Here is a 15,126-nt window from a genome sequence, read left to right as displayed (position 1 = left end):
CAATGCCTTACTTGGTGCCCGAGTACCCATCACTCTTCAATATGCCCCTATTATGTATTTGTTTTGTTTATTAGGATCTTGTCCCACCTACAGGCAAGCCCCTGAGGGCAGTGACTTGCTTTTGTTCCCTGCTGAACCCTTAGATCTGTATTGGGCTCTAAAGATCTGCTAGTAGAATTAACACAGGGATGATTATAGTGCTGCCTCAATTTTTTTCTTCTTCCAGCTTTATTGAGATATAATTGACAAGTAACATTGTATAAGTTTAAGGTGTACAACGCAATAATTCGATACACATATATATTGTGAAATGATCACCATAATAAGATTAATTAGCACATCTGTCACCTCACATAGTTATCTTCTTTTGAGTGTGGTGAGAACATTTAAGATCTGTTCTTTTATTTTTTTAAAATTTTTATACATATTTATTTGACAGAGGGAGAGAGAGCAAGCACAGAAAGAGAGGCAGAGGGAGAAGCGGACACCTTGTGGGCCAGGAGCCTGATGTGGGGCTCTATCCCATGACCCCGAGACCATGACCTGAGCCAAAGGCAGATGCTTCACTTACTGAGCCACTCAGGTGCCCCCACGATCTGTTCTTTAGTGACTTCCAAGTATACAATACAGTCTTGTTAACTATAATCACGATGCTATATAGTAGATCTCCAGACATTATTCGTCTTATGACTGAAAGTTTGTAGCCTTTGACCTGTATCTCCATTCCCACACACACTCCAGCCCCTGGCAACCACCAGTCTACTCCATTTCTATGAATCCAGTTCTTTTAGATTCCCCATATAAGGAACGTCTGGGTGACTCAGCGGTTTGGTACCTGCCTTCGGCCCAGGGCTTGATCCTGGAGTCCTGGGATCAAGTCTCACATCAGGCTCCCTGCATGGAGCCTGCTTCTCCCTCTGCCTGTGTCTCTGCCTCTCTATGTCTCTCATGAATAAATAAAATCTTTAAAATTTTAAAAAAATAAAATCTTAAAAAAAAGACTCCCCGTATACGCGAGATCATACAGTGTTTGTCTTTTTTTTATTATTTTATTTATTTATTCATGAGAGACACAGATTGAGAGGCACAGACACAGGCAGAGGGAGAAGCAGGCTCCATGCAGGGAGCCCGACGTGGGACTCGATCCCGGGGCCCCCAGGATCACACCCTGAGCCGAAGGCGGCACCAAACCGCTAAGCCACCCAGACTGCCCAGTGTTTGTCTTTACTTCATTCTTTTTCTTCATTTAAAATGAAATTTGTTTATTCAAAAAAAAAAATTTGTTTGAGAGAGAGTGCAAGTTGGGGGAGGGGTGGAAGGCAGAAGGAGAGGGAGAAGCAGACTCCCCACCGAGCCAGGAGCGCAGGATGCTGAGATCATGACCTGAGCCAAAATCAAGAGTTGGGGGGATCCCTGGGTGGCGCAGCGGTTTGGCGCCTGCCTTTGGCCCAGGGCGCGATCCTGGAGACCCGGGATCGAATCCCACATCGGGCTCCCGGTGCATGGAGCCTGCTTCTCCCTCTGCCTGTGTCTCTGCCTCTCTCTCTCTGTGACTATCATAAATAAATAAAAATTAAAAAAAAAAAACAAAAAACAAAATCAAGAGTTGGACGCTTAACCAAATGAGCCACCCAGGCACCCCCTAAGCAACGTGAATTGCTGAGCCCAAGGGTGTGTTGCAGACATCGCCAGATTGCCTGCGGCTACTATTAACTTTAGGAATGTGCTCTGTCCCTGTGCGGCAACATGCCTCTGAGATGTTGGGTGTGGATGGTATGGGTCCCCACCGCCCCCGGGGGTTCCTCAAGGCCTGTGGGCAGGTTTGTGAATTTGTAGGATAACTGGCTCTGAGGCAGGCGCTCTCGGGTTTGTGCATTTAACAGCCGTCCTGTCCAGTATGAGGCCGATATAACTCTATCCTTACTTACAAAGACCTCCCAGCCTGATAGGGACACTGGCCTGAAAACAAACCATGTCATACATATAGAGTGGGCAGTGAGTATGTCAGTCAAGGAGGGCATCGTGCAGGAGGCACCTTTTAGCTCCCGTGATGGTTAGCTTTAGGTGTCGACTTGACCAGGCCAAGGGATGACCAGGGAGCCGGCAATAATAAGACATTATTTCTGGGTGCCTCTGTGAGGGTGCCTCGGGAAGAGATCAGCATTTACTTCCGCAGACTGAGCAAAGAGGATCACCCTCCCTAATGGGGGTGGGCATCGTCCACCTGTTGAGAGCTCTAAAAGAGCAGAGAGGCAGAGGGAAGGATGCATTTCCTCTGCCTGCTTGAGCAGAGACTGCAATCTCCTCCCCGTGCTGGTCTGTGCTGGTCTGTGCTGGTCTGTGCTGGTCTGCCAGCACAGGGCAAAGAGGAATGCAGGAAGGGGAGGCACAGAGTGTGAGGAAGATAGCCGAAGATGGGGACTTTTTAAGGGTGTATGACACAGGGCCAACCCTGTGCCAGGAAGGTCGGCAGCAAGGGCAGAGCCTGATTTGAACTTGGCTCTGGTTCTGGGGCAGAACGGGCCGGTGGTCCGTGGCAGGTGCTCCCAGGTCTTCAGGACTCCCTTAGGCCTGGGGTCTCACAGTTATTGAAGAAAAGAAGCAGACTTTTATTGGAGGATAGTTCAAAGAAATCATTTATAGGATGCCTTTTGTTTTCAAAGCACAGGTTTTCAAAAAAAAGCAACGTCGAACTTTAATACATGCTCTGGTACACAGGTGTGTGCTGGGGGCTGCCAAGGACACAGGAGTCCTGAGGACCTGGGTGCCCCGATGCTCAGTACGCCTCGTCCTTGGCATCGTCCTGGGCCTGCTGGCACACCTTCAAGGACCGGGGGGTGGCCGGGCGGCCTGCGGGGGTCGGGGCCAGGTTCACCCAGCCGGGCCCCTGAGGCAGCAGGTGGCTCTCATTGAGCCTGCAGACACGGTAGTTCTCGTAGTGCACGTTGTGGGTGATGTCCTTCAGATCTTGGAGGTGAGAGCTGGATGACGAGCAGTGGTTGAGCCCCTGCTGCCACAGCAGCCCCCCTGGGGTCCCTGCATGCCCCGCCCCCAGGCTCCCTGCACCCTCACCGGATAAGCAGGTCCCTCAGGAGGGGAAACTCACAGTGTGCCATGTTCTCCACTGCAAGACAGGACACAGAGCACTGGCCCTGTCCCCCCTGCCCCGCCCCTGATGAGCACCCAGTCAGCACCCACTGCATGCTGCGCACCCTCAGGGTCCATCACAACCCTTTCCCCACAATCCCCGCTCTGATCTCACCTCGCATTCATTCATTCACTCATTCATTCATTGCTTTGTCCCCAGTGCCTGGTACAGGTGGCTCCCTACCAATAGTTGAGTCAATGATCCACTAATCATTTAGTATTGTACACTTGATAATCACTGTATTACATTATATACCATATGCACCGTGTATTTTATATTCTCTTAGTAATTATATGGATAAGTTGGGGGCTTGAGCCCTGGCTGCTCCTCCTTCACTTCCCAGTCTCCCCCTCAGCTCCCTCACGTGGCCCTGTCTCCCACCCCACTTTCTCCCACCTATCACTGTCTCATCAGCTCTATGAGGACAAGAACCTTGTCAGTCCTGCTCTCAGGAACCACATATAGTCTGCCTGGCACATAGTAGACCCACAGTAAATTCTGGTGAGTGCGTGGGGTATCTTCTGGGTGCTGGGCATTGTGCAAAGTGGTGGCCTGCCCTGTCCAAACACTTCCATGTGCAGATGTGTGTGGTTCATTCACTGCACCAAGGCGACTGGCCATGACATTCCTGTTATCATGATGCCCATTTTACTGCAAGGAAACAGGTGCAAAAAGTTGGGTAACTTGTTCGAGGCCTTCCAGCTGCAAAGAGGGACGTGATCCCAAGTCTGTTTCCTGACTGTGGGCTTGCCCACTCTGGGCCCTGTGATGGGTTCTGAGGGCGCCAAAGGCAGTAGGATGTGCCTGGATTTTCACCCCACCCTCACCTACGTTCCCTGCAAGGTCCCTGCACTAACCTTCAATGATGCCCCACTTGGTCTTCCGGCCCAGGACACACTTCCCATTCACCAGGTGCTCTCGGTCAGCCCCAACCACGGCAAAGGGGATCCGGTCCTGCAGGAGGATATGAAACAGAAGGGTTGGCCCTGCCTGGGTGGCAGGGAGAGAAGCCGCTGTGGTGGGGTGGGAGAGGCACACTGTCTTTTGTAGGGAGAGAAAGTGGTAGGAGCAGAGATCTGAAGTCGAAAGACATGGGGCGCCTGGCTGGCTCAGTTGGTGGAGTGTGTGACTCTTGATCTTGGGGTCATGAGTTTGAGCCCATGTTGGGTGTAGAGATGACTCAAAAATAATATCTTTAGGGCACCTGGGTGGCTCAGTGATTGAGCATCTGCCTTTGGCTCAGGTTGTGATCCTGGGGTCCTGGGATGGAGTCCCGCATCAGGCTCCCTGTATGGAGCCTGCTTCTCCCTCTGCCTGTGTCTCTGCTCCTCTCTCTGTGTCTCATGAATAAATAAAATCTTTTAAAAATAAAAGTAAAATCTTAAAAAAAATCAAAAGACACCAAATCTGATCAATGGCTCAATTTCCTCATCTGTAAAGTGGGAGTCAGAATAGCATACACAGGGATCCCTGGGTGGCGCAGCGGTTTAGCGCCTGCCTTTGGCCCAGGGCGCGATCCTGGAGACCCGGGATCGAATCCCACATCAGGCTCCCGGTGCATGGAGCCTGCTTCTCCCTCTGCCTGTGTCTCTGCCTCTCTCTCTCTGTGTGTGACTATCATAAAAAAATAAAAAAAAAAAAAACAGAATAGCATACACAAGGGCTTTGTAAATGTCTGGGAAGGTTACCCTGAATCACATTAATCTTATCATCTTGCTGGTGTCCCATCTCTTACCGGGGAAACAGGAACTGCTATCACCATCATCAGTTTTCTTTTTTAAATTTTTTTTTTAATTTTATTTATTTATGATAGTCACATAGAGAGAGAGAGAGAGAGAGGCAGAGACATAGGCAGAGGGAGAAGCAGGCTCCATGCACCGGGAGCCTGACGTGGGATTCGATCCGGGGTTTCCAGGATCGTGCCCTGGGCCAAAGGCAGGCGCCAAACCACTGCGCCACCCAGGGATCCCCATCATCAGTTTTCATGAGGGTTAAGAGACACAACTTTGTAACCCAGGGCTTGGCAACCTATGGCGCATGAGCCATATCGGGCCTGCGCCCGTTTTCCTGAATGTCTGTTGGCACATAGCCTGTCCATTCATTTAGCCTGTCTACACTGCTTTCGTGCTGCCACAGCAGATGGCAGGGATCATGCGGGGCTGCCTGGCCCACAGAGTCTAACACATTTACCATCCTCTGGCCATTTGAAAGAAAAAAAAAAGTTTGCTGAGCCCTGTTGCAATTTCTAGTTGTTCACTTCACTTGTGGCCAGACTTGGAGACTCACATTCCTAAACCCCAAAGTGCCACCCCGGGTCTGTATTTGTTTCTAAGAATTAATTGGTAACGAGGAACAAAGTTGATGCTAACAACAGCAGATATCTATTGTGTGCTTATTATGCATCAGCCTGTAGCAACCCCTCCATGAATGTTAGGCATCTGGATGGTTTTGAGGTGTTGGGTTGGTTTTCCTTGTAGTTCCAGTTCTGTTCCAGCTGCGGCCGGGTGGCTGCCTTCACAGGCCCCAGGACCCAAAAGCAGAAGTTGGTGAAGGTCAAGGCTCTCTGAATGTTTCACAGGAAATTCTGTTTGTTGCACCAGTGGGGACAGGAAAGAGGGAATGTGTGGAGACATTGGGTACCAGAAGGGAAGCTGGGCCTCCAAGTCCGGATGTGAGGTTTGCTCACTGCACAAAGGCGAATGGCCATGAGGCGGGGTAAGGCTGCAGCACAGGCTAGTAGGACCTACCTGCTGGGGAGGGAGTCAAGGCCTGGGGTCAACGGATGATGAATCCCAGGCCTCACCAGGATCCTTTGCAGGATACAGACAGAATGACAGTGGACGCACCTCAAGGACAGCAAGGTGGGGGCTTGGAGTTGGAATTTAGTTGATTTGGAGAAAAAGAAGACATTAGCTATTTTTTGCCTCTCTCCTGTCTTGAAACAGCTTTGTTGAGATTAAATTCACGTGCCACAAAACTCACCCTCTCAAGGGTACAGTGGCTTTAAAGGCATAGTTGAGGGGATCCCTGGGTGGCTCAGTGGTTTAACGCCTGCCTTTGGCCCAGGGCGCGATCCTGGAGTCCTGGGATCGAGTCCCACATCGGGCTCCCGGCATGGAGCCTGCTTCTCCCTCCTCCTGTATCTCTGCCAATCTCTCTCTCTCTCTCTCTATGTCTATCATGAATAAATAATCTTTTAAAAAAATAAATAAAATAAAGGCACAGTTGACAAGACTGTGCAACCATCACCACCATCTTATTCCAGAGCATTTTCTCTGCCTGGGAATGAAGCCCTACTCTCATGAGCAGTCACTCCCCATCCCCTGCACCCCCACTCCCTCACCCCGGGCCACCCACCCCCCCCACTTCTGGCAACCGCTAACCTACTTTCTGAATCTATAGGATTTGCCTATTCGGAACACTTCAGAACAGAATCATGTAATATTTATCCTTTTGTCATCTGGCTTCTTTCACTTAGCCTGATATTTTCCACGTCCATTCATGGTGGTAGCACGTTCTCATTCCTTTTGAAGGCTGAAGAATATTCCATTGCACTGATATAGCAGATAACGTTCATCCACATCGACATGTGCATCATTTCCACTCTTTGACTATTACAGATATTTCTGCCACGGACATCTGTGGACACGTTTTTGGGTAACCATAGGTTTTCCTTTCTCTGGGGAGTGGAACTTCTGCTGGGTACTCTGGTAACTTAGCGTTTAACCTTTGCAGGAACAGCCGGATTATTTTCCAAAGTGGGAGTATTTTGTTTGACACTCCCGCCAGCGGCGCTGTGCAAGTTCAACTTCTCCAGGTCCTCACCAACACGTGGGGTTGCCTGTCCTGTTGATAACAGCCATCCTAGTGGGCATGAAATGGTATCTCGTGGTTTGGATTTGTGTTTCTCTTAGGACTGGCGATAGCGAACCAACATCTTTCCACCTGCTTATTGGCCATTTGTTCAAATTCTTTCAGGGAATGTCCATTCAAAACCTTTACCCAGGGGTGCCCGGGTGGCTCTGTTGGTTAAGCATCCAACAAGTGATCCAACAGCTCAGCTCTGGGTCTCAGGGTCATGAGTTCAAGCCCTGAACTGGGCTCCACACTGGATGTGGAGCCTACATTAAACGAACAAAAATAAAAAATAAAAAACAAAACAAAAAAACAACAATCACTTTTGCCCATTTCTTTTTTTTTTTTTGTTTTTGTTTTTGTTTTTTTTTTTTTTTTGCCCATTTCTAAATTGGGTTATCCTTTGTTGTTGATTTGTAAAAGTTCTTTATATGTTCAGGATACAAGTCCCCATCAGATATATCATTGCAAGCATTTTCTCCCATTCTGTGGGGTGTCAATATGACCTATTTCTTGCTCACTTTTTAAGTTTGTGGCTATATGGAGAGTTATACCTGCTGGGAGTATGTGAACTCCCCGCCACCCCGCCCCAAGCTGTTAGATGAATCTTGAGATGGAAAGGATGAGTGGGAACAACATCACCTCAGTCCCATCAGCCTGCCCACCCCCCCCATGGCCTCCTACCCGGATTTTGCTGTTAAGGATCCGGTCATTGGTGTCCTCATCGAGGGACTTCTGTGGGTACACCTCGATGCAGTGACTCCTCAGGTTGTGCTGGATCTGGGGACGCGGGTGACCTCATCTCATCCTGGGCACTGTGCCTCCTTCTTGCCCCCACCAACCCCATCGCCCTGGGCACCCAGATCACCCTTTGCCTGAAGGTCTCTCGCTCCTCGATGGTCAGGCTGTCGGCCCGGGCTATCACAGGCACCACGTTCACGGCCCGGCACAGCCGCTGTAGGAACTCAATGTCCAAGGGCCGCAGGCTGCTCAGGCAGGGTGGCAGAGGTGGTGGTGGCAGTGGCGGCGAGTGTCTGAGCGAGGGGGTGCCAGCCGCAGCCCGCAGCCCGAGCTGGGGCCTCCTCCTCCTCCTCCCCTCCTCCCTGCCCAGGCAGGTGGCCCTCCCCCAGCTGGCCCTGCCATCTCACCAGTGCCCAGTGGGCGGCACGAAGTACACACAGCAGTGTACCCGGGTGTCGGGGATGTGGCGCTGGCGCGTGATGAGGATCTCCTCTTGCAGGTACCGCTCATACTGTTCATTGATGTAGCCTAGGATGGGGTCCCAGCTGGGGCAGCAGACGGCCGACCTCAGAACCACCCCTAGGAGCCCCGCCCCAGCCCCTTGCTGGGAAGACTAATCACCCCAGTTGGCCTGGGATGCAGGACTTCTAGTCTTGTACAACCTAAGGCCCTCGGTTACCCAAGCACCCTCCTCCTACTCCCCTGAATCATCAGAAAGGCCCCTACCATTCTCAAGCTGACCCTCAGCTTCCTTCTTCCTAAAATGGGATCAGTAAGGGTGCCTACTTTGCAGGGGTGTGGTATTAAAAGAGAAATTGTCACAGTCTGGTTCAAAGCACTGCGGGCGCTTGGCCCCATTGCCACAAGGATCTCCTGAGTCCTCTCCCTTGGTCCCTTCTTCCCCTGATGGGATATTGTCAACACAGCACCCCAAAAGAGCTTTTTAAAAATAGGAGTCAGAGCATATCCCTTTTCTGCTCAGTGGGCAGTGGCTAAAGAAAAGCCGAAGTCCTTACGTGGCACTACCAGGCCCTACATCATCCCGCTGCTTCCTGACTGCCCTCCCCTCTTCCTCTCCCTGTCGCTCACACATGGCCAGCCATACCAGCCTTCTGAGAACAAACGCACCTCAGGGCCTTTGCACATTCTCCTCTGCCTTCAATACTCTCCCCTTGCATGGCCACATGGCTTATTCTCTCATTTCCTGGCAGTCTGCCCAACTGTCTCCTTATCCGGGAGGTCTTCCTTGATCTCTCCATTTAAAACTGCGATCCCCCTACAGCTCCCTACCCCTTTCGCTCTCAGAAACAGTCCCGCTTGGATGATAGAGTTTAGGCTCACGCTGTATATAGCAGATTTCTTGTGTTCATTGCCCCCCTCCCGGGACGATGTACATTTCATGTAGACAGAGATGTCCGTCTGCCTTGTTCATCGCTGTATCCCTGGCTCTGGAACAGAGCTCGCACATAGTAAGTGCTCTGTGAGGCACTGTGTGCAGGGTTGGCTTCCTGGGAACACGGGCAGAGCAGTCCCACAGGGCTCCGAGCTTAGAGGGGTCCGCACTTGGTTGAATGTTCTGTGGTGGTGGTTTTACAATTCTTAATACTTTTTGAATAAGGGTCTTCACCTTTTCGTCTCACTGGGTCCCCACAGATTATGCGGCCAGTCCTGACTGTGTGTGTGTGTGTGTGTGTGTGTGTGTGTGTGTGTGTTACTGACCACTCTCACAGGTTTTGGCTCTCACTGAGAGCCTAGAACAACTCTGCAAGATGCGTGCCATCATCCCCAAGTTACAAAGATGGAAACTGAGGCACAGAGAGCTGCCACAAGCATTTCCAGGTTACATAGCTGGAAAGTGGTCGAACCCCGTGGTGCTGACTCTGGAGTTGGGCTTCTAGTCCCTGCTATCCCGTAGCTTTTACTGAGCACCTACTACATGCCAGGCAGCAAGCGCTGACCTTTGCACATTTAACTCCCCTCAATCTTGGAGGGATGGTTGCACACACCCATTAAACAGACGAACAAACTGAAGCTCAAAGATGCCACAGCCGGGTTAGGTTGTTTCCCAGAGGCCAGGGGGGGCGGGCGCAGGGAGAGGGACAACCTTGGGCTTGACACCCCACCCCCTTGGGGACCCACCACTTGTCGTTGTTGATCTGGTCTCCAAATCCAGGTGTGTCGGTCACTGTCAGCTTGAGCTTCACGCCTTTCTCCTCGATGACTGTTGGGGGTGAGGGGGAAGCAGAGTGGGAGATATTGGCCAGGGTGAGGTGGGGTGGGGTGGGCAGGAGTGGGTGGGGGTGGAAGCCACTCACTGTGCGTCACGGAATGCAGCTTCAGTGTCTGCGGCGTGGGCGTCCCCAGGTTTGGAATGTTGGACTTCCACACCTTGGACTTGAAGAGGGTGTTCACCATTGTGGACTTGCCCAGCCCGCTCTGCCCTGGGGGTAACCAGAGGACAGCCACGGGGGTGGACATCTGAGGCCGCGCTTTTCAGGCTCTTACATCATTTTAGAAGGTGAGCAGTTTTCTAAGCATCACATACTTACAGAAGAGTGGGTCCCCCACTTTTCAGGGTCCCCCTCAGGGCTTACCCCTTCTTTTCACTGAGGCAAAATTCACACGATAAAAAATTAACCGTTAACCATTTAAAGCCAACAATTCGGGGATCCCTTGGTGGCTCAGTAGTTTAGCGCCTGCCTTTGGCCCAGGGTGTGATCCTGGAGTCCCGGGATCGAGTCCCACATCAGGCTCTCTGCATGGAGCCTGCTTCTCCCTCTGCCTGTGTGTGTGTGTCTCTCTCTCTGTGTCTCTCATGGATAAATAAATAAAATCTTAAATAAATAAATAAATAAATAAATAAATAAATAAATAAATAAATAAAATCTTTAAAAAATAAATAAAGCCGACAATTCCGTGGCGTTTAGTACAGTCGCAGTGCTGTGCACCCACCAGCTCTGTCAAGCTCCTGTTATAAAGACGACCGCAGACCCCAAATGGCATCACTTAGGCCAAGTCCTCAAACAAAGGCTTAGTTAGCATCTACCCAGCTGCAGTTCCCAGCTCCCCCAGAAACACAGTCTTAACTGTAGCTCAGGAAGTTTGGGGTCAGCACCGGTAATGTCAACTGGGCCTCTGCATCCCTCAAAGGAAGATGAGCTAATCCACCTAAGACCCTCTGCTTGTCTCCTAAGAGAAAGCAACCTTGCCTGGAACAATCTTTCCTTTTGCTAATAACTTCCTTGCCTCCTACCCCCTTATAAAAGAACTTCCATGCTGCACAACTCCTTGGACTCCTCTATTCTTGCTGGATGGGTTGCTGCCCGATTTATGAATCATGTAATAGGGCAGCCTGGGTGGCTCAGCGGTTTAGTGCCGCCTTCAGCCCAGGGCGTGGTCCTGGAGTCCCAGGATTGAGTCCCATGTCGGGTTCCCTGCATGGAGCCTGCTTCTCCCTCTGCCTCTCTCTCTCTCTCTCTCATGAATAAATAAATATTAAAAAAGAATCATGTAATAAAACCAGTTAGATCTTCGAATTTACTAGTTTGAATTAGAAAAAAAATATTTTTATTCAGGGCTTGAACTCATGATCCTGAGATCAAGACTTGAGCCAAAAAAAAAAAAAAAAAGACTTGAGCCAAGATCAAGAGTTGGGCACCTGATTGAGCCACCCACGTGCCTCTGAATTTTGTTTTTTAACACACAAAAACATTTGCGTTGACCCCAAAAGAAACCTCACGGTCATCAGCGGTCCCTTCCCATTCTCTCTCCTAGTCACTCTATCACCCCTGGCAACCACAGATATGTTTTGTGTTTCTGTAGATTTAAATATTCAGGCCATTTCATATAAATGGAATCATGTGATATTTGTCCTTTTGCTGGGGACGCCTGGGTGGCTCAGTGGTTGAGCTCTGCCTTCGGCTCAGGGTGTGATCCCGGGCTCCTGGGATCGAGACCTACATCGGGCTCCCTGCAGGGAGCCTGCTTCTCCCTCTGCCTGTGTCTCTGCCTCTCTCTCTCTCTGTGTCTCTCATGAATAAATAAAATCTTTAAAAAACAATTTGTAAAAAAAAAATTGTCCTTTTGTGTCTGGGTGGTTCCACTTAGCGTGTTTTCAAGGTTCATTCACATTGTACCAGGCATTGGTGCCTCTTTCTTCTTCATGGCTGAGGAATGTTCCATTGTGTGAACAGACCATGCTGTGTTTATCCATTCATGCTGATGGGCAGCTAAACACATTTCACAAATTATTATTATTATTATTTTACAAATTATTATTATTATTTATTTAAAGATTTATTTATTTATTCATGATAGACATAGAGAGAGAGAGAGAGAGGCAGAGACACAGGAGGAGGGAGAAGCAGGCTTCATGCCGGGAGCCTGATGTGGGACTCGATCCCGGGACTCCAGGATTGCGCCCTGGGAAAAGGCAGGCGCTAAACTGCTGAGCCATCCAGGGATTCCCACATTTCACAAATTAAACAGCAGCCTATCAGAGATGGAACACAGAGGTCCCCCCAAGTCCACTCATGCCCCAGCTCTGTAACTATGAGCCCCCACCTCCAGGGACAGTCATTTTCCTGAATTCTGTCAGCAAGGAGTGGTTCTGCTCACCCTCATCCTAGGGAATCACACAGCACGAGCTCTCTCCTGCCTGGCTTCTCTTGCGTGACACTATGTGGTCAGATACCCAGGCTCTCTGTGGTTGTAGATGGTCCACTCTCCCTGCTGTAGGAACTTCTCAAACTCTGTGGACCACACCTGGCAGGAGGGAGTGGCCTGCCTCATAATGCAGGACACACCTTTGTGTGCGAAACTGACATCAGGGGCTGTGCTGTGCACTACGGGGTGGGAGTGGGGTCACACGTGGCTCCTGCCGTGGCTGCTACGGCAAAGCTCAATTGAGGCGTGCCATCAGTGGAAAATACAAACCAGATTTTGCACACTTGGGTGTGCCAAAGAGAAAGCAAAGTTTCTCATGGACAATTTTTTTATGTGGATGATGACGTGTCATGGTCACAATAGTATTTTGGAATATTCTGGGTTAAATACAATAAATGGTTAAAATTAATGTCTCGGGGATCCCCGGGTGGCTCAGTGGTTTAGCGCCTGCCTTCGGCCCAGGGCGTGATCCTGGAGTCCTGGGATCAAGTCCCACATCAGGCTCCCTGCATGGACCCTGCTTCTCTTCCCTCTGCCTGTGTCTCTGCCTCTCTCTGTCTGCCTCTCTCAGGAATAAATAAATAAAATCTTAAAAAAAATAAAATTAAATTAATGTCTCCTGTTCCTCTTCACTTTTTAAAAGGTGGCTCCTGGAAATTTTTATTTATTTTATTTTATTTTTTTAAATAAAGATTTCATTTATTTATTCATGAGAACACACAGAGAGAAGAGAGAGAAGCAGAGACACAGGCAGAGGGAGAAGCAGCCTCCATGCAAGGAGCCTGATTTGAGACTCCATCCGGGGTCCCCAGGATCACACCTGGGCTGCAGGCGGCACTAAACCACTGAGCCACCGGGGCTGCCCTCCCGGAAATTTTAAAAATTACGTTATATGGCTCCTGTTCTTTTTCTACTGGACAGCACCACCTCAGAATAATACTCTTTGTTGGTGCTACACACTCTGGCATCTCATGTTCTGTTGTATCTAGTTTATTTTGTGAAAAGAAAGTGTTTTGTTAAGTGAAATTAATTTTGCATCTATAAAAATGCAATTCCAGAGAAACTCCTGAACACCAGGCTCTGTGCTAAGTCCGATGAGGAGAGGAGACAGAGAGGGGTAAGGAACCCGGCCCCAAGGTCACGCAGTGGTAGGTGTTAAGGGCTGGGACCACGATCTGGGTCTGGGTGTTCACCACTTCCTGCCACAGTCTCCCCTTTTATTGCTCGGTCTGGGTTTGGCTGGGGCTTCACAGGTGATTTTTGTCTTTTAATGCCTCAGCATTTTACAGATTTTCAACTGTGACTGTTATCAGACCCACTTTACAGATGGGGAGAATGAAGTGACATGCCCAGGCCCCCAAGGTTCCATCCTCTGGTCCTTCCTGTGAGGCCCTACCCCTCACTCACCCACCACCATGATGTTGAACTCAAACCCCATCTTCATGGCCTTGATCTTCAGCTGGTCCAGCACAGCTTCGATGCCCACATAATCAAACATCTCGCAGGGTGGGGTCCTGGGGCTGGAGGGTCTTGATGAGCCGGGGGAGGACTGCCTCAGGGGATCCATGGGGCCAAGGGCACAGCAATGCCTGTCATTCAGGTGAGTGGGGAGAAGGGGGTCACTGGAGCTCTAGAGGGGGCCCCCTTGAATTCTCATCTCTGGACTCTGGCTCCTGAGCTCTGCTGCTGGGCACTGTCACAGGTTATACCCTCTGATCTACCCATCTTCCGCGGCTCAGTGTCTCGTGGGCCTTGGTGTGAGGTACCTGGAGGAGCTGCCTTTCAGGGGAGCCTGAACCCCCTCCTGAGATGCACAAGCCCACGCATCTGTTCCTCCCCACCCCCAGCCACCCATGGCCCATGCAGGATCCTTGCACCCCCCGCAGAATGTGGCCAGCCTGGCAAAACCCAGGGTCTGCACCCACGGGGACAGACAGAAAGACAGAAGCAACTTCTGTGTGGCACCTGATGGCCTTGGGTCTCTGAGGGAGCTTTGGGGGGCTGCCCTGTCCTGGCTGACGCTGTCCGTGTGGTGAGGGGGAGGCACACGCTGACAGTTAACTGAAGAATCTGAACTCCACCCCTCTCCCCTCACGGGGGCTGGGGTGGGCTCCTCTCCAGCAGGAGCTGAGGGTAGGGACAGGTAAGCTCCCCGGGGGTCCTCTCTGAACCTTAGCCTAAATCCTTACAGTGACCCTGGTCGCATGTTACAGACAAGAGCCCAGGGCCTCTGGGCAGTTCCTTTGCCCAAGGTCACCTAACTGGGCCAAGCGGGCTTTAGCCGGTCCCTCTGACTTCCAAACTCATCATATCCCTTAACCCCTCTGTGCGGAGAAGCCAACCTGTGACCCATAGCTGGAAAGCAGAACATCCGTGCATGGTCTTTGGTCCGTCCATTGCTGGTGCCACAGTTTTAAATCGCCAGCATTGAAAAATCAAAAGATTGATTTAGGACATATTTACCCCACACGTAGTCTGTGCCTAACATTGCTCTTGGGGCCCTGGGATGGTAGCTTATTTAATAATCATCCCAGTGTTACGAAGGCAGTGCCGTTACTACCTTCCGTTTACAGAGAGAGCCTGAGCCAGGTGTGCATGGTCACCTAGTGAGGAAAAGGCAGGGTGGGATCTGAGTCCACGTGCTCACCCTCTAACGCTTCTTTTCTTGTTCGCAGGAGCATCTAGATTTCCAGTGTGTCTTACAGAACGTAAGCCCT

General features: G+C 50.5%; 1 protein-coding gene across 2 annotated transcripts; it reads right to left on the bottom strand.

The window, feature by feature from the left end:
- Window positions 1-2,618: 2,618 nt before the first annotated feature.
- Window positions 2,619-14,515, bottom strand: SEPTIN12 (septin 12). Of its 2 annotated transcripts, XM_025416619.3 has the most exons (10): window positions 14,375-14,515; window positions 13,817-13,998; window positions 10,060-10,185; window positions 9,884-9,965; window positions 8,152-8,289; window positions 7,872-7,989; window positions 7,688-7,783; window positions 4,006-4,102; window positions 3,073-3,124; window positions 2,619-2,981 (listed from the first exon to the last, which is right to left on the bottom strand). In XM_025416619.3, the coding sequence occupies exons 2-10, from the start codon at window positions 13,974-13,976 to the stop codon at window positions 2,777-2,779; spliced, it is 1,074 nt and encodes a 357-aa protein (XP_025272404.1). In that variant the 5' UTR covers window positions 13,977-13,998; window positions 14,375-14,515; the 3' UTR covers window positions 2,619-2,776. The 2 variants fall into 2 exon arrangements, with proteins under 2 accessions (XP_025272404.1, XP_025272405.1); XM_025416620.3 differs by lacking the exon at window positions 10,060-10,185.
- Between the last annotated feature and the right edge of the window lie 611 nt (window positions 14,516-15,126).

This window comes from Canis lupus, chromosome 6 (assembly GCF_003254725.2).
Source record: "Canis lupus dingo isolate Sandy chromosome 6, ASM325472v2, whole genome shotgun sequence".
In the NCBI taxonomy this organism is placed as follows: domain Eukaryota; kingdom Metazoa; phylum Chordata; class Mammalia; order Carnivora; family Canidae; genus Canis; species Canis lupus.
This window is presented reverse-complemented; position numbering and strand designations above follow the sequence as displayed.